At 38.5% G+C, this 24,640-nt stretch overlaps 2 protein-coding genes across 6 annotated transcripts in view; both read left to right on the top strand.

The window, feature by feature from the left end:
* Positions 1 to 1,560, top strand: part of LOC121641384 (myelin basic protein-like) — a 62,407-nt gene extending 60,847 nt beyond the window's left edge. For both annotated transcript variants that reach the window (XM_041987486.1, XM_041987485.1), the window contains exon 4: positions 1,256 to 1,560. In XM_041987486.1, coding sequence (XP_041843420.1) covers positions 1,256 to 1,554 — 299 coding nt within the window. In that variant the 3' untranslated portion in view covers positions 1,555 to 1,560. The remainder of the gene's footprint in view (positions 1 to 1,255) is intronic.
* On the top strand, positions 1,556 to 22,887 carry LOC121641385 (myelin basic protein-like). 4 transcript variants are annotated; one of them, XM_041987488.1, is made up of 7 exons: positions 1,556 to 1,816; positions 13,592 to 13,696; positions 13,899 to 13,925; positions 14,403 to 14,432; positions 15,909 to 15,980; positions 16,146 to 16,164; positions 21,409 to 22,887. In XM_041987488.1, the coding sequence occupies exons 1-6, from the start codon at positions 1,697 to 1,699 to the stop codon at positions 16,146 to 16,148; spliced, it is 357 nt and encodes a 118-aa protein (XP_041843422.1). In that variant the 5' UTR covers positions 1,556 to 1,696; the 3' UTR covers positions 16,149 to 16,164; positions 21,409 to 22,887. The 4 variants fall into 4 exon arrangements, with proteins under 4 accessions (XP_041843422.1, XP_041843421.1, XP_041843423.1 ...); XM_041987487.1 differs by lacking the exon at positions 16,146 to 16,164; XM_041987491.1 differs by lacking the exon at positions 14,403 to 14,432 and having other exon boundaries at positions 1,684 to 1,816; positions 15,918 to 15,980.
* Positions 22,888 to 24,640: the final 1,753 nt, after the last annotated feature.

The raw sequence follows: 24,640 nt of genomic DNA, 5'->3' as shown, positions 1-24,640 counted from the left end.
CCTTTATTATAAATGTCGTGCATGATAGAAAGTACAGTTTAAAATAGTAAAATGCTAAATGACTCAGAAAATAATCATCATCCCTCCCTCTCTCCTCCAGATGAACAATATAATAGAGACAACAGAGCTGAACCTTTTTCATGCAGTGTTTCAACAAAAGAAAATCAACTACTATAATGATCTAGAAGGTATGATATCGTGACAAACAGTCGTTCCGTGGGGCCGCTCTCTAGTCATATTCCCATCGGCTTCATCATCTTCGTCTGCCGTCCCATTTGACTTGAAAATCTGACAAAAGGAAAGCAGGCATAAGAACTCATTGCATAGTTTCTTTTAGCAGCAATTTCATCTAAATTTGTTTTTAGAAAATACAAAAACATCAAAATTAAACTTCTTCACAGCAGAGAACTAGATCTAGCTCCGTTGCCACAGAGAGCAGCCTCCCAAATCAGATAAGTGTCACCATGCATGGGGTTGAAAATCCATACTTATAGGAGTTATTTTAGTGACACTAGATCCTTTGTTTCTCTGTAATAACTATGCAGCTCTGACAACAGACCACTGTTTCAGTCAGTATTTGCATGCAGATTCTCTGGTGTAGTTCTACACCATTTCTGTTAGTACATTGTGTATATTGTTTTTGGTGGGAGGAATGCACTGGATGTCCTCTGCTGTGGGAGCTGGTCAGTTTAATGGATTGCTGTCAAAGTGGATGTTTCAACAACAGCAGTATTTCCATTTCTATAGCACTAATACAACTGTGTGTGTGTGTGTGTGTGTGTGTGTGTGTGCTTTTTACATGGTTGAGGCAAAAAACAATTTCTGTGACAGTCAAGGCAGATGGGCTCTAATGGTTTTCACTAGGTTGGCTCTCTTTCAGAAACATAGGCATGTCAAACAGATTGCTGTCCAGCCCTATTTCATTTTTTAAAGTTTGCTCTTGTTAAAGGAAAAAGTTCAGCCTCTCTTGACTCAGAATAATCAATATACGTCTTGTGCAGGCACTTCTCATTAGTTGTGTTCCAACTGGGATTAGTAAGTACACCTGCCACAGAGTGGTTTAAATTCAAAAGTGTCATGTTTTCAAGCTCAGCAGGTAAGTTTTTTTCCAGCTAAAGTAAGAAATATTAGCTCTGCTGGTGTCCACTGCAGCAGGAAGGACCAGGTTTTGTCAAAAGAGCCCATTGTGTGTCTGTGGTTTGTTGTGTGCCATGCAGGCCCAAGCCCATAGATGACCCTTGTTGTTTCTGCGCAGGCCTGGGTGAGGCAGATGCGAACCAGAACAATGGCTGCATCTCGGAGAAGCCGGCGGTGACTGACTCCACGGGCGCTGAGGGCCCCCACCAGCTCTGGACCCCCGCCAGCAGCGAGGATCCTGACGCCGCCACACCACGCCCCCACCTGGCCCGCCTCTTCTCCCGAGATGCCCCGGGCAGAGAGGACAACACCTTCAAAGAGCGACCCTCCGAATCGGACGAGCTGCAGACCATCCAGGAGCACAACGGAGCGGCTTCAGAGTGCGGGTCGGAGAGCTCCGAACAGGACCTAGACTAGGCTAGCTTTTTTTTTTTTTTCCTCCCTTCCCTCTCGGCTCTTTTCTCTTTTTCTTCCTCTGCTCTTTGCTCTCTCATTTAAGGGAGAGACAAACCCCACGTTTTTGACTAATACAAATAAACTACCAACTGCAACTACAACCATGGCATCTGCAAGCAGCTCAGCACAGGCCGCCTTCGGGCTGGGCCGGAGGAAGAAGAACCCCGGGCTCTTGGATCAGATTGGAAAGTTCTTTGGAGGAGACAAGAAAAGGAAGGGCAAGGTGAGGAAGCAGGGAGGGTCGAGGTGGGGGAAAAAAAACTCGACCCTTCTCCTGCAATTTCAGTTCATTCTACTGATTTACTCCCAGAACCACGTTTTACTTTGTTCTTTAACGCGTATTGTAAAGTTTTGTTGCCGTATCTTCGTCAAGCATTTGGTTTTCTTTTGCTTTCATGCTGAACCGAAGTCTGACATTACCCTGCGATTCACATTAACCAGCTGTTACATGATGAATCGACTCTAGATGATGACTTTGGGTGGGGTTTGTTCCATTTTACTTTAATTTTATTATTTTTTATTACAGAAGATGTGATTTTGAATCATTTAAGTCTAACGTTCTGTCTTTATTTGAATGGTACTGACATTAGTAGCATCTCTTGGGTTGAATCTATCCGTAGGTGGTTTACTTTTGACACACTGCTGTTAGTCTGTCTGAACATTTGTCAAACTGGAGAACAGCTGTGTTTCCCTTCAAGTACCTCACTTAATGATGATGATGTTTACAGCTTGGACAGTCCTGTCCTTGTCATTAAGATGTGATACTGGCAGATTATTATTATTGGATTTGTGGGGTCCTCGGGTCCTCCTCAGTGAGTTTATGCATCTTTGTCTGATGTTGAAACATCTATAAGAGGGAAGTACTTCACTGCTGTTTGTAGTACACCAGTCTGCTAAGCCACTTTCAAACTTAATTATCACATTATTCTATAAATGATCACAGAAATAAATACATATAATTTAAAATATGTTATAATATTATAGTATTTTTTTTTTTTTTTTTTTTTTTGAGAATAAAAAAGTCTGCATGCTATGAAGAAAGAAAATGTTATCACCAATAATTTTGGTTTACAGCTTATAGCATTTGTTTATTACTATTTGTGCTGTAGTGTTGTCAGGATGTCACCGATGCAGGCATGCCAAACTCACTGTCAAGGCACAACAAAAAGAAGAGAAAAAAATCCATCTATTTTTAACGTCTGTTTAGTGTTTGCCTTTGCTTCTGTTCCATTTGTTCTCCCAGTACAAATGAGTCCAGCAGTGAGATCCACTTCCAGATATGATGGTCTGGACCAGGCTTCTGGGTCTGCTGCCTCTTGAGTCCATGGAACTGTGCACTCAGTTCCGCCCTCTGTAGGTGGTGGTAAAATAGAAAATCTGGATTTGGCACCAAATTGGGTATAATAATGAAGTTTAAGACAAGAAGTGACGTTTAGGTTGTCCTGGCAACACTACGGCAACCAGTTAGCCTAAATTAGAAAGCTGTTTGTGGTTGTATCCATCATGAGTCACATGGTTCAGCGTGCTCTCTACGGAGTGCTAATCTGGGTGTGTTTTTTGTGGCATTTGCAGAGGAATCACTGAACAGCATGAAAATATGCATCGCTCACACGCCTTATGCCGTTATAAAAACAGAGTTTCAGATTTAGGATAGCTATGATTTCATATTTCTGTGAAAGCTCTCTGCTTTAGCCTGTTCTGCTGATCTGATATTGTTGTGCTTGAAATATTCAGGGAAAAAGGTCAACAGAACAAATGATGAATTATGAGTTTGCTGCAGTATTTTATTGATGTTCTTATTCTCTTTTTTTGCCACAAATTCAGTGTTGTTTATACTGAAACAAACAAACTTGTACAAATAGATATCGATCACCAAGGATTTGCCTTTAAAAGATGAGTGCTCAAGTAAGACAAGACAGGCCCACCCCACCTTTGTTGCCTCTAGCAAAAAGAAATTAATAAACTGCACTAACCTTCTGCTGCAAACATTTAGTCTTCATTATTTCACCGAGAAAACAAATATTTTTAACTTGATTTGTCTATTTTTTAGCATTATTATTATCTAGCCTGCCTGTGTGCACAGAATTAGCACAGACATTCAGATCACTCACTTTGACTGCAGTATTAATGAGAGCGATTATGTCAGTGTTTCTTTGTTGACTTATGAATATGCATGCATATTTGAGTAATGATGAATTGTTTGGATACTTGGCAGGTGTGGAGCCATTTACACACTGATCTCTCGCGCTTTTCAATGTCTTTTGTCACACGGATTTTGCATGAGTTTCAGTCTAAGCCCGAGTTTGGGCATGGAGAAAACATGAGGACAGATGTTTTATAAGAAGTGAGACGACGTCATGAAAGACGAGTGCCGGTCTCAGGACACAACGCAACTGCAGAAAAATCTGCATTTGAATGCTAATGGGTTTTTGATCATTTCAAATCGCAGGGATAATGATGTGCTAATTGGAATGAAAATTAGGTTTGCATAGACGGTATCTATTCAAGCAGAAATTAAAGACTCAGAAATAACAGAATATGTTTTTTTTTTTTTTAATTTGCATCTTAATGTGCTGAGCAGTGCACAGATTCAGTCATACAATGCAGCACAGACGTGATTACTGTTTATGAATCAGGCTCTTAGCAGAACAGCTCCATGTCAAAACCCAGAATTTTGTGATACTGTACTCTAACCCCAGTGTCTTGGATGGGGGAGGAGAGATGTGACACCTCCTCTCACATGGGTTTGCTCACCTCAGGTTCACGTGTCTTTGACCCAGTCTGAGAGTTTATTTAAACCAGCAGTGGATCAGTGCATGATCTGCTGTCCTGTAACGCCTTCAACTGCAGTGGATTATTGTAACTGTTTGTATCTGTTGTGACCGGTGACCTGTTCCTGATCTGATCTGATCCTGTTCTAAGCTTTTTGGATTATTGCTTGATTAAAACTCTTTAACAACAGCCCCTTTACTCTTCTTGTTTTGTTTGAATTTGCTCGTGCCTTAATGTGTGTTGTTTTTGTTTTTCTGATGTAAAGTATAATAAATTATTATAACCACCCTGCTAACATCTAGTAACAGCCTCTCAAATGTCTTGTTCCTCTAATGCATATGTAATGTTTCTTCCTTTGTTTAGCCTCACTCAAAGGAAAACTTTACTTTGTCTGCACTCTGCTGTTGAGAATAATCCTAAAGACAATTTGATATATTCCACAGTTCAGTCATCACATAAACATATTGCAAACCAAAAGGAGTTATCAGGGAAGGTATAATGGAAAGCAACGCTACTGTTTATCACTACTCTGATAGAGCTGTGTAATGGATGACTGCCTTGGTTTGTTTGTATGAGCCTGAAGATTAAATTGCCAGAAAAAGAAATGAAAACACTTACGGAGTTTGCCTCAGAATCCTATAATCAGCGCAAGTTGATTGTTCTTGTTGCTCTTAGTCTAAATAAATTTATTTGGACTGATCAGACAGAGGTGTTTCCAGATTAGAGTTTAAAGGTCAGGGGCAGAGCAGGGACACATCAAAAACCTGCAGGATTATGGCCCTTGAGGACCGGAGCTGGACGACCCTGTTCTAAAGGTTTCCCAACAGTCATGTGTCCTCGTAGCCTGTGATTGAGGCCCCCAAAATGAGAAAATTCTGTCACCTCTCTCACTTTCTTGCTCCACTTTTTAGCAAATGTGTGCTCAAACGGGTGAGTCTGAGGGACAGTGGTTATTTCCCTTTGTGAGGTCACTGTCCCTGGTAGTAGATACTGCCACTGACCCGTCCCCCGGCTAGCTGAGCCTGCCCTTTAAAATCAACGAACGGGCGCCAGTGAAAGCCAGATCTTCTCCCAGAGAGGGGTGTGGACAGGCACCACTCATGAACATTTAAAGGTTCAGACACAGAAACAGCCCGTTGTCATTACAGCTCAATAGAGCTACTTTTGGAATGGCTGAAATTGGGGTAATACACTTTGAAATCAACATTGTTGGACCTCTGATAGCCATATGAAATTTTGGAAAAAATGTGTAGTATGGGCCCTTTAAAGTGTGTTCAAGTGAAGAGCACAAGTTTGAGTTTCCGACATACGGAAGATTCTGGCTCATTTTTATACTAATTAAAGATGCAGAAATGCTTTATATTCCTGTCTTGGATTTAAAAAGAAACAAGTACAGTCATGCTCTGTGGCACAGGAAAGAACTGCCCAATAATAACAAACACTGCATAGGAGCTTGGGTGGCTATGCATTTTAATGTAGTTTAAATACAGGCTGCAAATGACTGATACTGCAGAATTATAAATGGACTTGCTGGGGCTTTCACACATGAAAGACAACAGTGCAACTTGAGTAAAAAAAAAGAAAAAAAAAATGCTCTTAAATGACCTTTGCATTTCCTGTGTGGGTTTGGGCACACATAGTAAATACTTAAAATTCAATCATTCTGAACCCTGTAATTCCAAATGGATCATATTTCATAGATGAGTTTCTGAGACCCCTGCACCACTTAGATATTTTTTTAATCCTGTTGTGTAAAATGATAGCCTACAATGGTGGCTCATAAAAGAATATCAAATCAAATAGTTCCAATAACAACATATGAAATTATAATTCATTTTTCAGGCTTCACACGGATAAGGGTTTTTATAAATTTGTTGAGGGAAGGAGGCAGGTATGACTTGCTAAGGTACTCTCCAGAATTGCTATTAATTAGTTATATGATTACTATAAATGATTTTTTCATTAATAACTATTTATTCACTTGGCAAGTAATTCCAGCTTTCTGGGCGTTGAGGAGATCCGGTTTGGTGGCCTCAGGATTGGGTCTCCTCTCTTTGCGGATGTTGTGGTTCTGTTGGTTTCATCGGGACACAAACTTCAGCTCTCACTGGAGTGTGAAGCAGCTGGGATGAGAATCAGCACCTCCAAATCCGTGACCATGATCTTCAGCCGGAAAAGGGTGGAGTGCTTTCTCCACGTCAGGAATGAGGTCCTGCCCCAAGTGGAGGAGTCCACGTATCACAGGGTCTTGTTCATGAGTGAGGGAAGGATGGAGCAGGAGATCGACAGGCGGATCGGTGTGGCGTCTGCAGTGATGCGGACTCTGCGTCGGTCTGTCGTGGTGAAGAGGGAGCTGAGCCAAAAGGCAAAACTCTCGATTTACCGGTCGATCTACGTTCCTACCCTCACCTATGGTCACGAGCTGTGGGTAGTGACCGAAAGAACAAGATCACGAATACAAGCGGACGAAATTAGTTTTCTCCGCAGGGTGGCCGGGCTCACCCTCAGGGATAGGGTGAGAAACTCGGTGATCCGGGACTGTCTCAGATTAAAGTCACTGCTCCTCCACATCGAGAGGAGCCAGATGAGCTGGCTCGGGCATCTGGTCAGGATGCCCCATGGACGCCTCTCTGGTGAGGTGTTCCGGGCACGTCCCACCGGAAAGAGGCCCTGGGGAAGACCCAGGACACGCTGGATGGACTACATCTCTCGGATGGCCTGGGAACGCCTTGGGATCCCCCCGGATGAGCCGGTAAATGTGGCCGGGGAAAGGGAAGTCTAGGTTTCCCTGCTTAGGCAGCTGCCCCCCAAGTCTTACGGTTTTCAACAGGATCTAGTCTAATAAAATTACCATTTATTTGTATTTCCACAGATAGAATAATGAAATAAAGAATATGTGTGAACATGCAGGTGAGAACACTCCTGCCAGCGGACAGGCAGAGAGCGTGTATTGGAAAATATGTGGCGTAAAGAACAGCTAATAACAGGCTTCACAAACCTGCCCTCCCTCCCACCACTTAAACTGACGTACAGCTATTCACCAACGTCACTGCTCTATTGTATCAAGCTGTATTAAAGCGTACATCTAAACTGCAGCTCGATCTCTCAAACATGTTTTCCAAGGCCCGCTCAACTACTAATGTGTTTAATTGAGAGCAAAGCTGCATTCCTCTCACACCATTAGTAGATCAACTCAACGTGACGATAGCACCCATTAGTGCACACATCAAGTTATTAAATTGTTTTTTTTTTTAAGTGTGAAATGGGCACCCCTGAAACCTTGCATTCATTACTAAACTGACAAGAGATGAACAGACTCATTATCTTCACCATCCTTAAGAAGGACTAAATAATGACGACTGCTACCATCTTGTTCATATTAATGAAAGAAAAAAATATATATATATATTAAACTGTCTTAAAAGTAATGTTTAGATTTATGTAACCTCCCACCTTAGGAGCCAGGGTGCACTATATGGTATACTATTTCTGACTGGAAATTAGCTACATCCACCAAACTCACAACACAAGTCAATTATCAAAGTAAATAATGTTGGGCCCAGCAGGGACAGAATTACTGGGGGGGGGGGATATATTCTGGCAAAACCCTCTGCCAGAATATGCACCCCTTGCTATGTCTGAATGGTAGAGTCTGTATCATGGCAGGGTGCTCATTTCAGCACAATACCAGTCCACTGTTGGTTGGGCCTCTGATCTACTGAGTTCTATGAACCAGTCAGACCAATAAAACAACTCTGACGGCTCAAAAAACCAAGTCGGCAAACAGGAAAATGCCCGGTATGCCAGATGGCCAGTCCATCCCCTATCAGCCTTTAGTTTCATTACATAGCCTTTTCCCACAAGTGTTCTGTGCTCCTGTAAATGCTCTAGAGATGCTCCAGATCAGTGGTATGTTGCAGCGCAGAAATCTGCAACATTCACTCCAGGTTTCATGCAGAGATTTTCCACCCTGTCCCCTACCTGAATTTGTCCAGAACCTTAAGTGGTGAGACAACTGACGAACATAGCAGCAAACACTACAGAGTATTTACTGAGTGAGCTGAAGGAGTATACGCAGTGTCAGTCGTAGCTTTATTTCCCTTTCTTCAAGCCTGTTTGCTGCTCCTTGCTAATATCAAGTTCAAATGTACGTAGTATTGACAGCAACACAACAGTCATCCAGGAGCTCTCAGCTATTTTCATTATATTGTAAACGGAAATTTCCAGACAATGTGTTTTGTAGAACATTTTGCTGCCTCAACACTAGAGACAGACACTCAGCTGCGGCATTTGCAGCTGTCAGAGTGCATCTCAAGTAGAAAGCCTTACACTGAGAAGTGCTTGTATGAGCAGCACCTGCAGAAAAAGACCAGTCCAAATTGTCCGGTCATGCATGATTACCAGTATGATGCAAATGATATATAAAATGTAGATAAATATTAATATTAATCATATATTAATATTTGAACTATTTACCCTCCTAGTAATTTGTATATAGTCCCCAAGAAAAATATTTTGTCTGCATCTGTTCTTTTTAATAAATTCTAACCTGGCTCCTTTTCAGATTTGTGTATTTGCAAAAGACATATTTTCTTCCAAACGGGATGGTAAGCTGCACCTGCTAAGATCAGACATTGCTGCCACCATCGCTGCTATGTTTGTCAGCCAGATCCATCGGCCCCACAATTTCCTGGTTGAAAAAAAGCCTCCATTACTTCTTTGCTCTGCTTAAATAAGAGGCCCAGCTGTGAGGGATGTTAAGCATCGTGCACAGTTCAGGGGCTGTTATCTAAAATTCCTTCATGTTACAACCTTGTATGCACAGATGGGCTGTAAATTACTATAAGAAAATTAGTTACTGGAGGTGGGAAACTGAAGTTGCCTCCTGTTACTGCTGTAGCACACATCTGGAAATTTAAATGTTAAGTCTGAAACAGTATTTTATCATATTCAGATTCACAGCCATAAAGTCTTCTTCTTTGCTTGGGATTAATTATTAAGCATCATTCATAATGAAGCAGACCTCTGGTCAGACTGTGACCTTTAACCTCAGTCGAGGCCGGTAACGATCATTAACTAGCACTTTGTGTTAAAGTGAAGGGCATGAAAATCGTATGTTCTGAATACCGATGACGTTCTTCTTCCATGATCATCCTAGAACATTCAACATTCATTCCTTTTATCAAAGTCTTTGCTTGTCCAACTTACACGAAATTCAGCTATTTGGATGTTAAATTCTTCAATCCATTAGCTGCTAGCTAACTTTAGGATGAAGTTAGCTAACATCGTTTAGGGTGGTTAGGTGGCATATAATTTTCAGTTTTATTTTTTATTTATTTATTTTTGTTTTTGTTCTTTTTTGATTGCAACAGCAACAAGAAAATAATATTATTAATAAATATTAATAAGCAGAAACAGAAAAGGAGAAAATTAAAAACGAGATATTAAAGTTAGATAAGACCAAAAAATGATAGTCCAGTTACCCAAGTGTTTATTGATATGGGCTTTCAAATATTACATCTCACACAATGTTATAAAATAAACATTTATTGCAGCTGCTTTACATTTTTCATAGATAGATAGATAGATAGATAGATAGATAGATAGATAGATAGATAGATAGATAGATAGATAGATAGATAGATAGATAGATAGATAGATAGATAGATAGATAATATAGCCATAGGCCTTCTTTTACAGGAAAGAGACATTTTGTGCGCTAAAATGCGATTAATTGCGATTAAAAATTTTAATCGTTGCCCAGCACTATATATAGTTGCCATATATATATATATAATATCCTCTGGTAACATAGGATTAAAAAATAATGCGTGCTGTAGCCACATGTTACATTTTTTTTTTATTTCACTAGAAGGGCTCAACATATACCTGGTCTAAAAGTATAAAATAACTAGCAAGTTCAGATACCTGGTGAAAAACTGAATGTTGACATTGGAACCTACAAATTGTTGTATCCCACAACGTAAGAGGGCCATTTGCTCCAGCTGCTGCCTTCCTCTCGCAGTCTCTGGTTTTCCTCCAGGACATTGTCCACAAAGGCAGGATCCAGACCCATGCAGTAGTCATGAACTGTACGCTCCCATACACAAAGTTTTTTCTTAACAACAGAATAGTTGTTCCGATTAAATAAAACCGGAACGGTGCCGGGTGTCTTTGACGTCCTGTGCGATGATGAAGTTTTCCCTTCTAATGTTTACAACCCATCTTCTTCGTAGTTGATCGTCAGTAGGAAATGTGTGAAAACTGACTGTCGATTCATATTTAGCTGATGAGGTACACAAAGGAACACAGCAGTGTTCAGCTATCGACCCCTCATGCTACTGAAATTTATAAGTTGGCTTCATCTCATACTTTTATATTACTACTATACTAAGATATTGGTTTATACTATACTATACTATACTATACTGTACTACTAAACTACATGTTGTCCAGATTATAAGCAATATCTCCTTCCTTTGTTCTATTTTTACAGTAGTTCTGCAATCTACCGCCACAACGCTACCCAGAGACGTAACCGGAAATGCTCTCACTTACTTACTTACTTACTTTCTATAGAACGTGCCATGCCATAGCCAATATAAGCAGCACAGTAGCAACATTAATTTTTGACAATGAATGGTAGACACATCAAAAATGATAATTGTTTGATCTGATGTCCAGTTGCTAACACTAAGTGTTTCACAGCAGAGCTAGCTAAACCAACATTAGCTTAGTTTGCTAATAGTTTTATTGTCAGCAAAACTTTGATTTCCTTAAATGACAGAAAATATTTGCACTTTTAAATATATTATTTTAGGTAAATTAACCACATATATATTAGTAATATGAGCATAAATTAAAAATAAATAATAAAACAGTTTAGCAAGATTTACCTAGTTTTCTTGCTAAATGAAGTGCTGAAACATCTATGAGTTCTTCTATTATACCATAAGCCAACAAAGACCTAATAATCTAGCATCATCTTTACGGTCTACTCTGATGGAAAAAAAAGAGTGGAAGGAGAGAACAGAAATCAGAAATTCATTCACATCAAAGGTGCAACTGGCTGCAATTGAGATACTATCAGGAACATTTCTTCTGAATTATTTAATCTCCCTTTTATCCCTTATCACTTCCTTTTACCTCTGGTCTCCCTAAAAACAAATTTGAAAGAGCAATCACTGAAGTTGCAATATTTTTAAAAATTCTTTTGTGTATGCCTCCATTTACCATTATTTTTTATATCTAAAGAGAAAGCCATGCAAAAAGAGGACATCATTCAGAGGTCTCTACTGAACTGACAAGGAGTTGGAGTACCCTGCTGACGCCAATGGCAAAGAAATAATTGAAATAGTTCTAATAAGAGTAAATAAGCTTTTTTTCTGTGTATGAATCATCTTTTTTCTGGGCCTACTTTCAAAACACCTATAAAGGTGAAGCTACACGGATGTCACACTGTGTAATGGTTATGGCAGTAAAAAATTTCCCCCCTTTGTTCAATATAAAGTTCTTTGATGTGAGGAGGTGGTGGAGTAATGGATGAGAATCATAACCTTGCTCACACAAATGCACCCACTAGTGTATCCATTACTTCATGGAAACTCACCCATATACTATTCCAAACTAGACCTAGCTTTACCTTAACAACACCACATGTCCCAAATTCTTACTATTATGTCCTCATAATTAAGGCAAGAACTGTTCACCAGTCCCCACAGCATAGGAAATACCTGGGCCACACACACACACACACACACACACACACACCTTTTCCCTGCCCCATCAATAGGGCAACAGAAATGTATGAATAAGGTGACATGAAAAAAATTAAAAATATTCAAGAATAATGAGTTCTTGCTTTGTTCTGCTGCTGGCTGCAGGTTGTTGATGGTTATGATAGATTTTCTATCCTAAGCATTTTTGTGCTATTTGCAAATTTCATAGATTTTTTTTTCTTTCCTTTATTCCAGCCTAAAAGTCAGAGAATGTCAACCTTCATAAAAATTCATCTTAACATACTCTCTGTAGAGTTTGACTTTAAAGGACTGGGCTTTGTGTTTGATAATAATTATTCTTTTCTGCTGAGATCAACCCGTTGACAAGAAAATACTGACAGCTTTAACCGCTCATTTGTACCATTTTGATTTTTTTAATGAGTTGTGGTCAAAGGTTTTCTGTGGGAGGTTAACAGGGGAATGTCTGAAAAATGGGTTTGCTATTAATGTTGCTGATTGAATGAATAAATGCAAAATTCCTATTCAGAGCTGCTCTTCCGACTATGACCACTGGCTTTTTATGTTATCAGCCTGTTAAATGGACCACTTATTAACACTGCCACAGTTAAAGCTAGTAAATACTATACAACTGAAGCCCACTTCCACATGTGATGAGCAGCATCATTGGTCAAAGTGTAAATGTAACCTTCTATTTGACCAAACAGAACTGGAAAAACAAAGTTAAACGTCAAATAAGTCTTATACAACAGTCTACAGGAGTCAAATACGAATCTTCTTGGGGAAATCATGAAGCTGTTGCTGTCACCACCTTGTCTGCCTCCAAGTGTAGAGATTTTTACCATACTTAGAAGTGATAACAGCCTATAGAGTCTCCAAGGAGACAGAAAAGGGCACCTCCAGGCTAAATCTACTGGAGAGACAAGTGATAACAGCTATTCAGTGGACTGGTAACATGTGAATCAGATTCTATGACATAACTTGTCAAGAGTAAGAAGTTCTTGCATTAATGCAGTGGAGTGCTGAGTGGCTTCTGTAAATGTGTTGAGGCAGAGTGAAAGCTGCTAAACTTCAAAGGAAAAAAACATCTAAGCATGGTGTTGTTGCATATATTCATCCTGCATACCCTCTGCAAACTGTATGGGCTTAAAAGTGTTGTTTATCTAGTAAAAAGCCTAGATCAAACAGTTCATAGATTTCTATTTGCAGTGGATTACATTATTTGACTAAACTAAATATTAGTATTTCAGGTACATACATAAATATTCATTATTGTCAACATCTATGTCAGACAAGCAGCCAATCCTTAGCAAGATTGTATAGCAGTAATGACTCTTGTTATTCCAAATTTACTTATATTTATTTGCAAAGGTGTCCCTTAAGCTCAAATAAAACATAACCCAAGCAAGTATGTCACCTTTATAACTTTAAGGCCCTTATTGCATATATTATAAAATGTGGGTGTGCTGCTCCTTTCCTTTTCTTCTCAGAGCTCCTTCAGGGGTGCTCTGTCTCCGGCCCCTCAGAAAGCCTCCGCAACCTCCCCACGTAAGCGTGGAGCAGAGAATGCCGTGGTCCACTTCTTCCGCACGATCGTAAGTAATGCTCAGACTGAGCCACACCCCTCTAACACCCACTGATCCTCGTTTCAGACGTTTCAGAGCACTTCAGCAATGCTGCCAGCTTGCTCTTTTCATCCACTGTTCTTCAATGTTTGTCTCTTGCTCCTTCATTACGTCTTTCGATGTCCCCTTGCTTTCAAAATGTCTTCACTTTCTGCTGTTAACTCTTCTTCAGGTGTCCCCTGCCCCTCCCAAGTCTAGGGTGAGTGCTTTGCATTGTTTAAGATGACAAGATTTAATGAATTCATACATAATAAAGATCAACAAAATACCTTAAAATGTTATGCAGTAATTGATTTATTTAGACTGTTGGCAAGATATAATCCAGTGAGACTGCCTGGAACTAAAGTTTTATGGTTTATTTGAATGTCTGAGCTCCACAGGTAATGATTTCATGATGACGCATTAATAAGCTCTGTACTGAATTATATACATAAACACATCACAGAGTTTACAGGTATTTCATTTCATATTTATACTCTTTCCAATGTGAGTGTCTGCTTTCCTCCTCTCTCCTCTCTGTCTACCCTGTGATTCCTCCCCTCCCATCGGATGGACTCCCCCACCTGCCTCCTCTCCTTCCCATCCTGCCTTTGCACCGAGTAAGACACACATTTCTCTTTGTCCCTTCTTTCTTTTCAACATCATGTCCATGTCTCTTGTTTCTCTGCAACCCCAGTGGAGAGGACTAGCAGCCAAGATAGGCCTGGTAGGTTCTCTAAAAAACCCAACAAAAAAGGGTTATCATGCCTAATTAAACTCAAAGGAGCGTGTGAGCTCATCCTTTCAAACTGCCTTGACGCCCTTGACTCTCCTTCCATTTGCTCTCCATCAACCTCTTATGGCTCCATAATCTGCCCATACATCAGTGATAAAGCCCTCATTTCTGATTACGGTCCATTTTCAAGTATATCTTGCCCATTTTGTGACTTTGACAAATTCATATCATGCGTATATATTGTACATTCATGATAACACTGACCTTACACACCGCTTCATCACACTCTTTTCGTCTCAAAAGATCTTTTATGGCTGGCTGAAGTGACGCTGCCTTCCGCTTCAGTGTTATCAGCACTTAATTTAACATCCTCATATATGTGTGGGAGGCAGGAAAAGGCTGGCTGTGGAAAAAACGTGGAGCAAAGACTTCACTAAGGGACTGCAAAAAAATGATTGGCATGAAGAGAAGGAAGAGAGAGGGGCTGTTAGTATTATTTTAAAGTGATGGAATATTCTCTATTCTTCTGTAATATCATTTATTTTTTCCAATACTTTTTTAGATGACTTTTACTGCTCCAAAAATGCCTTTTTTTTATTAAAATACAAACATTCCTCATAAAAATAAGTTTTATACATAGCTTAATTATTTTAATTGAGTTGTTTTTATTTCATGTTTAATTGTTTTTTTTGTGAAAAAATATTTTTACAGAAATTTTTTATTACATTTTTCTGTTATTTAATTGTTGTATTTTATTTTATTTTTTTTCATTGGATTTTTTTTTAACAAAATAAAAAGTAATGTATGCCTCCTGTCACCACTCCAGTAATTACCACGTAGACCTTACTTGCTTTTCTACAAGAATAAACCAAGAATACTGGTGCGTAAGGAATATTTTAAAGTACAAAGTTATATGTCTTTTAACTACAGAATATAAACTCGTTAATCCAACTGACATTGTGAAATGCAGCCGAACTGAAATTTTTTTTTTACATTAAAAAAGAAAAAGTTGATGTGCACAAAATCGTAATAATAGCCATTTTATTTTATCAGGAGCAAAATATTGTAGGGAAGCTTTTCCAACTCTTTTGCTCTAACAGATAAACTGCCCTTGTGGTTAAAAAAAATATATGCAAAAAAAAAAAAAATGCAAAAAGAAAACCTTTCCTTTGATGCTGCATTGTAGCGTCTCGAACTCATGCATAATATACTGGAAACCTTGCAGGAGTTGGACACAATTATAGTGTAAAATGAGGGTATAACTGGATTTACTACAGCTCCACCTTAAAAGGTGATTCGAGAGCAGACAGATACATCAGTCCTGAGCATATTCTGAGGAATTTTTCACCACTTTGGACAGAACTGAAAATTAATTCGCAGTGCCCTTTAGAAAAGTCAGTCATGTCAGTCCCTTAAAGAACACCTAGAACACTTTTAAAATACTTTCATTTTCTGTCCCTTTACCAGGGCCCACAGAAGTCAAGCAAGAAGGCCAGTGCAGGGGATGGCAAAGGGACCCTGACTAGGATCTTCAAAATGGTAAAATATAAATCTTATTCATATTTCTTTTTAACTACTTGTGAAATTCCAAGTTATTTTCCAGTGGTTTCCACACACTGCTTCTGTTTCCTGAAAATATAACCCTACAGAAAATGGATTTCTTTCCTAATCATATTCTTGCCCCTGTTTTCTTTTCTGCCTCAGTGATGATATCAGCAGCAGAGTGAGTAACTGATATGTGGAAGAGGAAAAACTCGCGTTTAACTCAACATTTATACGCTTGGAAAACATCATAATCTCATTGCTACAGCAGCCAGCAGCAGAATAATAAGAGGCTTTCAGACACAAGCTTGACCATCCTGCATGCAACAAGCTTCAAGGCGGCACTGATATAATCATGCTCAATATAGTAGAACCAGTACTGATGAGGGCCCAGCAGGCCTGGATCCAATAATCTGTACTTGATTACCAAAAAGGAGTGTGCATTATTTATTTGGGGGGGGAAACTGTCTTTATGCCAGTGTTTGTGCCCATCTACATAAATTAATTCTACATGTTTACAAGCTACAATGTACTCGTAACATGTAGTAGTAGTATGGGGACCACAATTTGACCAGAAGTAAGGTCACAGAATCATCCTCAGTAAAAATGACAGAAAGTGTCAAAGGCAAGCTTCTTGACTTATTGAGTTCATAAATATAAAATTATATATGTTGTGTAAAACAAATACTAAGTTTATTATCCAGCAGCCCAAAGAGACTTGTCCTAATCTATCACAAACTTTTTATAGGTTTCTATATGACACCAAACAGACAAGCTAGCTGTTGGCAAAGTAGCTAACTGTCAAATATGAACAACTATGAAGGTTTTCTTTTGTAATAACAGGAGGATAAGGAAGAAACTGTGTCAAAAGAGAGAATACAGGGCTAAACTATTTCCAGTCAATTAATCTGTCTTCACAAAACATTAATATTTACATTATTAGCACATGCTAACATGCTACAGTTGAGTTGTTCCTCTTTATTTCACTAGTTTAAACTGATAATTTTTTATTCTTTTATTTTTTCATAAAATTACACTAAGTTTCCTCTAAATTACAGTCTGTAATACAATATATAAATAAGTAGATAAATAAATAAATAAAAATGAAAATAAAAATAAATTATAAAATGCCGAGGGGGTGATTACTTTTGCAAGCCACTTTTTGAAAATGTTGTATTTAGCCTAAAAATATCATGCTTAGACTAATACAAGACAAAACTGATAATTTCCTTTACAATATACAATTAAAATGTGACATGAGAGAACTTGAATTTATTCATAGACAGCTTATACATTGACTGCTGCACAATAAGCATGACAGTCCTGAGTTAGCATAAAATGTGACAGCTAGCAAGCTCCATTAACAACACTAATAAGTCAGGTATGTCAGGAACGGCAATACTGGATTTCAAGGCCACAAAAAAGAAGTTTAAGAGCTGGAAACTTTAAAAGTTAGTTAAAAATATCAACCAACACCATCTGTTTGCTTACCGAAAGCATAAAAATATTGTCTGAATATGGCATAGATGGAAGTTATGACTGTGCTCCTGGAAGGACCAAATGATCTGAAGTTTTCAAACTTCCACACTGAAACTTTCAGGACATTAACTCTATAAAACATTCAGCCAATTTCTCAATGCATCATTATTTCTTCACACTGCTGCATTCATAACATCTTGGCTTCCCATTTTACAGAGAAACTATAAGCCGGATTTGTTTTTATACGTCATAAAAGGAGTGTCAGCTTTTTTGCTCTGGCAGTTTATATTTTCTTTCCCATCAGCTTTTAAACAGCCAGCCGCTCTGACTGTAACATAGATTAGTTAGTTTAGCAATTACTGGAGGTGGAGAGAATTTCAAATTTCCCTGGGGCTGCATCTTCTTTGTAGTAGATTGTTGTCACTAAGCTACAAGAGTAAACACTTGGAGGTGATGGACCTCTGGGAAGCTTGTTTTGAATCTCTCTGATTTAGCTAATTAATCTAGCGTTAGTGGCCCATCCCTTCTGTCTCTTCAGCATATAAACAGCATAGTGATCCAAATGGTAATGGAAGTACAGCCATGTATACTATGGTTCATTTATACTTTTAGTGTTAGATTTAATGCAAAAACTGACGCTTGTTTGAAGTTTTTTCTCTTTTAGTACAAATAATGATTTCCATCTTAAATGACTAGAACAAAAGCTCAGTCAGTGAGAAGTAACAAGCTTTACACACAATGGATTAACTTCTTATGCAGCCTATAAAGATTTGTCTCCTTAGTACAATCTTTTTGCCTTTCAGAATCTTCAACTTTTCCTGCTTTTTGATCAGTGTGAGAGAGTGGGAAGGGCGTAACTTCTTAGTGATAAAACTAAACTCTTAAGGACAAAACATGAATAAAAAAGGGCCATTTTTTTATTCTGAGTGGATCAAGTGCTTAAAAAAAAGAGAAAAAAGAGAAAAATTACTGCATTTATAAAAAGTTAATTTAAAGGACCTGTGAGGCCAAAACTTTCTTCAACATTTTTATATAAATGCTAAAAAATCCCACAGGAAGAAAAAGATAAATATGTTGTTAATAAGAGAATTATATGGGAGAAAAATTATTTAAAGTCCAAATTAAATGATAAAATTTCATGAATATGGAAGATTTGTATTGAGGCTGTGATATCTGGATTTAAAAAAAGAAAAACCTCAGTGAAGGATGTCACACTCAGACTCCACATGAAAAAATACCCCAAAGGGAAATTATAAGCATGTGTTTTTATATTAAATGAACAATTGTCAAATAAGAAGCACAAATCGTAAATATATGTTACCATTTTAAACAGTCAATTCATCTCAAATGTGGTGAAAGAGAAGTGATAGTAGAAATTAATAGTCAGATATACTTAATATATAATTAGATATCATTTGCAAGAGCATTGATTGATAGGTGTACTGAACTACTGCAGCAGCATAAAATAAATAGTTTTTATTGTTCTAAGAGCTTCTTACCCATTTGGTCACATTTAGGCTTTTAGCAACCACTTTTGGAAACTTCTTGCAAAACATCAGGAGGGAAAAGGGAACAAAGATCTGTATATGGGTGCATCTTGCTATCACTCAGTAATCATAACAAAGCAGATGGGAACAATTACAACTACAAAGCTTGTCATCAGCCTGTGCTGGTCTTTTAGACTAAATGTTCTTCCTTTAAAGTGTTGTGAGGTGACAGTCCAAAAATGATGACGATAAGATGTGGAATCAAGCAGGTGTAATCAGCAAAAAGTCATCCTCTCCTCCCAACTTGAAGCAGAAATGTGGTATTTTAGTTCAATTAGCTGCAACGAAAGAACACTGTGTGTGTTTCATTTACCCCGTTTGCTGTGGACAAACATTTGAGGAGGAATCTAACTTGTTGAGTCGACCGCAAACATTAAACAAGCAACAACAGAAGAGCCGACATTGATGGATTAAAAAGCAACATTGCTGTGAAAGCTTGGCCGCCACAAGCCGGTTTACCCTGTGCTAACTTTTCTGACTCATCCTGTTAAAATCCAAGTTGTCAGAATGATTTTGAGGGTTCATTTTCATGACTGAAACTTAAAATAAAGTGAGCTTTCACCCTTTTGAGGTTTACCTCCTCCTTGAGCTCACCTTAGGACACTCGGATTACTGTGTGGCAGGTTATCACTGTCAAACTCCCTACTTGCCACCATTCCCAGAGTAGGTTATAGGTCAAGCAGGCACTTGACATTAGAAGTGAAAGCCAACTCAGGGCTATTTATCTTACCCCTAGTGACTGTTCAGCTAGCAGCATAAACCACACTGATGAACTGCAGCTGGTCTCTGCAGCATTTTAAAGGCAGGAATTAATCAGTCTGCAGTGCATCCAACCAGATTTTACATTTAATTATAATCCTGTGGAAAGCTGGGCTAAAGTAAATATCTTGTCTGACTCAAAAACATTTTTAACTATAAATAACTGCTGTCATTAATATTTAACACGTCGATATTTATTTCACCTCAATATCAGTACTGATAAAGGTTTTTGGTGATGAACAGCTCCGCCTATAAAATACCAAATTACCTTTTTTAAAAGAAAGGATAAATAGCAAAGAATGTTTTCAAGATTAATTTCCTTATTTTCTCTAACGTTTATCCTTTAAAATAAAACCGGATTAGGTTATTTCTTTAAATAAGGTCATGTGTTTTCTATAGTTCGGACCTTTTGTTGTGTTTTTAAGTATATTTTACTTGTTGACTGAGTCTGTTGTAATTTAGCTTCATATTATTTTAGCATGATGTAGCATTAAACCTTCTTTTGTTGTTATCTGTGCCCATTGATTACTACAGCTGCATGCACAGAATCAGACTAACCTGCTTATTTCACACATGAAATGACTTCTCTGACTTCTCTCAGTGTGAAGCTCTGGTCTCATTAGTCATTGAGAGAACAGATGACAGAATAGTTGAGTTACTTAACTTAAGAACTCTATCAGAGTTTAAGAAAGAGCAAATTAAACCTGATGAAATGTCTTCTCTGTTCTCTCCAAAAGGTAAGTGACAATGCCTTCAGAGAGCTCATTTCTAAATAGGTAGTGACTCATCATGATCAGGTTAACTGCAATCAGGTTATTATCAGTTTATCAGCTTAGTCTTAATTTAGACAAAGCCTTCACAGAAATGTCCGATGGTCCGGTCTTAAAAACATCACTGTAGTAGATTTGTTGGATATTCTGTTTTAATTAAAGGGTTTGTGTGAACTCGGTGTCTAACCTGCAGCAGACAGAGAGCTCTCAGTTTGGAGAAGCAGGAAAGAAATCAGATGGGTAGGCTAAGCTAACAGCTTCTGAGAGGAGGAGCACAAAAAGTGGATTTTTCTTTTACCATAAAACAAAAACACTAAGGATTGTTGCTTGTTTACTTTGTCACCATTTTCTCAACTGAGGAACGTTTGTGTTGCTATATAGCTTTGTGGCTTCCCAATGCATCCTGCTGCTGTACAGCTGTGACTTGCACTTTTGTCAATATAATGCAAACATTCAACTATGAAACAGTAACATTGACTGAAAAGCATAAAAAATACATGCTTAAAGTCTTTTAAATCTTTTCAAAAGAGAAAATTAGAGGACGGATAAATTGCTTGGCTATCATAGCTGCAATAATGTGTAGCAACACAGACATTTGTTTGATAAAATAGTGACAAGGTAATTAAAAGTCTGACACAAAAGTAAATATTCACTTAAGTTGCTGAGTTTGAAGTTGTTTTAGATGGTGAAAATTCACTTTTCTTCATTCTGGGTAGCCGTTAGCTTAGTTCACCTGTCACAGCTCCCTGTATCTCCAAACTGGGAGCCCTCTGCAGCTGCAACTTCACACAACCCACCAAATACTCTGTAAGGCTAAAGTAGTGTTAGCTCCTGCACACACTGATCAGATGTGTTTGTTTCTGTTTGTAGGGAAGCAGGAGTGCTTCTCCAGCCAAACGCTGAAGTCCCCCTCTACAACCCCTTCCAACAGCAAGAGGGTAGATGTTCAAGAGCACAGGGGGGGGGAAAGAGGACCAGAAAAGAAGAAATCTTCTCATCCCTTTACACTGACTTTCCCAATTGCCTTTGTTAACACCCTAATGTTAGCTAAACCCCCTCCTGCCCCATATTACTGCCCCCTTTCCTTTGGCTGATAGATAGCGACACAATCTGCCCCTGCATCCCTCCCTTCCTGCAAGCATCATGCTAAGTCTGCAGCCATTATCTCCAGTGTGAACTGATTGCTGAAGTTGATCCTGAAGCCGCTCACATGTGCAGCCTGAATGACCTCCTCCCCCACCCTCCATGGCTCTCTGTTTATATCCAGCTTGAGTTTCTGTAGTGTCCTTGAACGTTTTCTAACAATAATGGCTAAACTGAAGCAGACCTGGAGCAGCTGAAGGTGAAGGCCGGTGCAAGTACAACTGACTTGACCGTTATCGCCACATGTGGATTGGGTGCAAAGACCAAGTCGCTTCTGGTTTTTACATAAGAGTGGTTTTCTGTTTTGTCACACTGTCTGAGTCACTCCCTCTAGCATTTTATGCACCCCTCCTCAAATATTCTTTTATGTAAGGTTTAACATATTTTAAATTATCGCGAGAGCCATTTTGGTCATAATGTTTATTTCATTCACCTCTTGTGTCGTAGCTGTAGTGACGTGTCCTGTCATGATTGTGATGTTCTATGTTTGTCATCTTTATAAGGCTGGCTGTGAAGTTTGTGCTAAAAAACAAAAGTAAGATTTCTTTTTCAATCCTTGAGATTGTGACATTACTAATTTACCTTTCCATGTATAACTAAATTATTTCGTAGTGTATTTTACCATTTTAAAAAAGGATCTGAATCTGAGGCATGATGGCAGATTCAGACGTGTCCTCAGTGCATTAGTTTAGTCTGCTGTAGGTCTCTTTATTGTCGCCATTGTTTCTATTGCATGCTCAGAGCACATACTGCAAATTCAGTTCACAAAACCCTCGTCAACAAGTGCCTTTCCTCCTGACTACCAAAAACAACGTGCTGTGTTTTCTTCTGATGAATAATAAAGAAAAAAAACACAGTTTCAAAAAGGTGCTCTTTAACTAACTATAATGACACATTACAAAGTCTTTAAGAATGTGCAATTTATATGTAAAAATAGAAAAAAGTCAGAAACAGAAAAGGTCAGCACCAACAGTTGTGCTGTTTCTATCCATCTTCCAAACGCAGGCATTTGTGATCTGTAGCATTCATCCCTCCTTGTGTTAGTGTGTGCTTGAGCCTTGTGAGTGCTGTGTAGTGTTTATTGCTGAATGGATCCCATGAATGAATGTAAACAACCTCCTCATCATTGTATGTGTAATATGATATGACCAGCCACTTAACTTAGAATAAAGAATAATGAAGAAAAAAAAATATATAAACCAAACTCACTCTCTGTGTTTTGAGTCATTTTTGTCTAACATGGCTTTGCCAGCAGAAATAATGCATCATTAGAAAAATAAAATAATAATAAAAAATAACCTTCAGTGAAGGGAGATGATATAACTGGGTCAGGTAAAAGCATCACTACAAAAGTATGTAATTTTCTTTTTTTTTTTTCTTTTCATGGAGCCAGACTACTCATTAGGTAATCATTATTCATGCCAAGCCTTTCCAACTGGAGCAGATAAAGCACTCAGTATTCTAGCCCCTAAAGCAATCAGAGTACATACATTTTTATACCCTGTTGTACGAGAGGATACAATTGAAATGATTTTTTAATCTCATCTTTACTGTGCAAAACATTTCCATTCCACTAAATAAATGGGTTTTGTATTGCTACATATTTTTCTGCAAATTCTACTTTAAACATTGCCAGAAATATACACGGTATTTAAGAAGGCAAAAAGAATGATAGTATTGCTAAAAGGGGATTACAAGGGAGTTTTTTTCTTACCAAACACAAGTCCGCATACTTAGATATCTTGTAAATACCGGGATTACATAAAAATAAGAAGATTACAGCTTCTTAAAAAAATAGACTTATACGTGTCTAGTAAATCTGAGACAGAAACAGGAGATGGTAGTTCAGTGGAGGATACATAAATGGAAACAGAATCAAAAGGTGAATGGGATATGTAGGCCAGCCATCATGAAGACTAGAAGCAAGGAAGAAATACTAGAATGAATGAGTCCAAGGTTCCCCAAAGATCACTAATTAACAGTATATAACTATTGCATAAAAGGTGAAATGTTGGCAAGAGTGCAGACACTTTTACAGCCTGTTACTCCGATAACAAATAAAATCTAATAAATGATGAATTAAATCTAATTCAAGTTCAATGTTTTACCAGATTTCTCATCCTGAGCATGAACAAGGCAAACGTAGAGAGGAAAACTCCTTTTTAACAAGAAGAAACCTTGAGGAGAGCCAGACAGGGAGGGTAGCTGATTGGGGGTTGAGAAGACAGCAAAGAGTGGTCAACAAGCACAACTTCCATGGGTTATTATCAGCTCTCTGAGGTTAAGTCTAAAAATATGCTTCAATCATGGTACATAAAACTTTGCATGTCTGTAACGGTATATGTACACTTTAATACATACACCTGTTCAAATGCTTGTTGCCACAAATATCTAATCAGCTAATCACACCAACTCAAAAACATCCAGTGAGCAGCAGTTGTCTGGACCAAAATGTGTGATTGTTGATGTCAGAGGTCAGTGGAAAATGGGAAGACTGGTTGGAGATGATAAAAAGGTAACAATAAATTAAATAACTACTGGTTACCACCAGGGTATGCACAATACCATTACACAACACACAACACATCAAACCTTGGAGCAGGTGAGCTACAGCAGACCACACCAGATGCCACGCCTGTCAGCTAAGCACAGGAAACTGAGGCTGTAAGTCACACTGGCACACCAACATTTCACAGCAGAAGATTGGAAGAACGTTGTCAGATCTGATGAGTGTCTATTGCAGTTGCAACATTCAGGTGGTAGAGTCAGATGTTGGTGTCAATGACATGAAAGCATGGATCCATCATTCCTTCTAATGCTTAGGCTGCTGGTAGTATAACGGTGTGGGGGATATTTTCTTGGCACACTTTGGCCTCCTTAGTACCAGTTGAGAAGTTTAACTACCACAGCCTTCCTTAGTATTACTGCTGACCACATCCATCCCTTTATGACCAAAGCT

This window comes from Melanotaenia boesemani, chromosome 6 (assembly GCF_017639745.1).
Source record: "Melanotaenia boesemani isolate fMelBoe1 chromosome 6, fMelBoe1.pri, whole genome shotgun sequence".
Lineage (NCBI taxonomy): Eukaryota > Metazoa > Chordata > Actinopteri > Atheriniformes > Melanotaeniidae > Melanotaenia > Melanotaenia boesemani.
The sequence above is the reverse complement of the archived record's forward strand: the minus strand, read 5'-3'. Positions and strand labels throughout refer to the sequence as shown.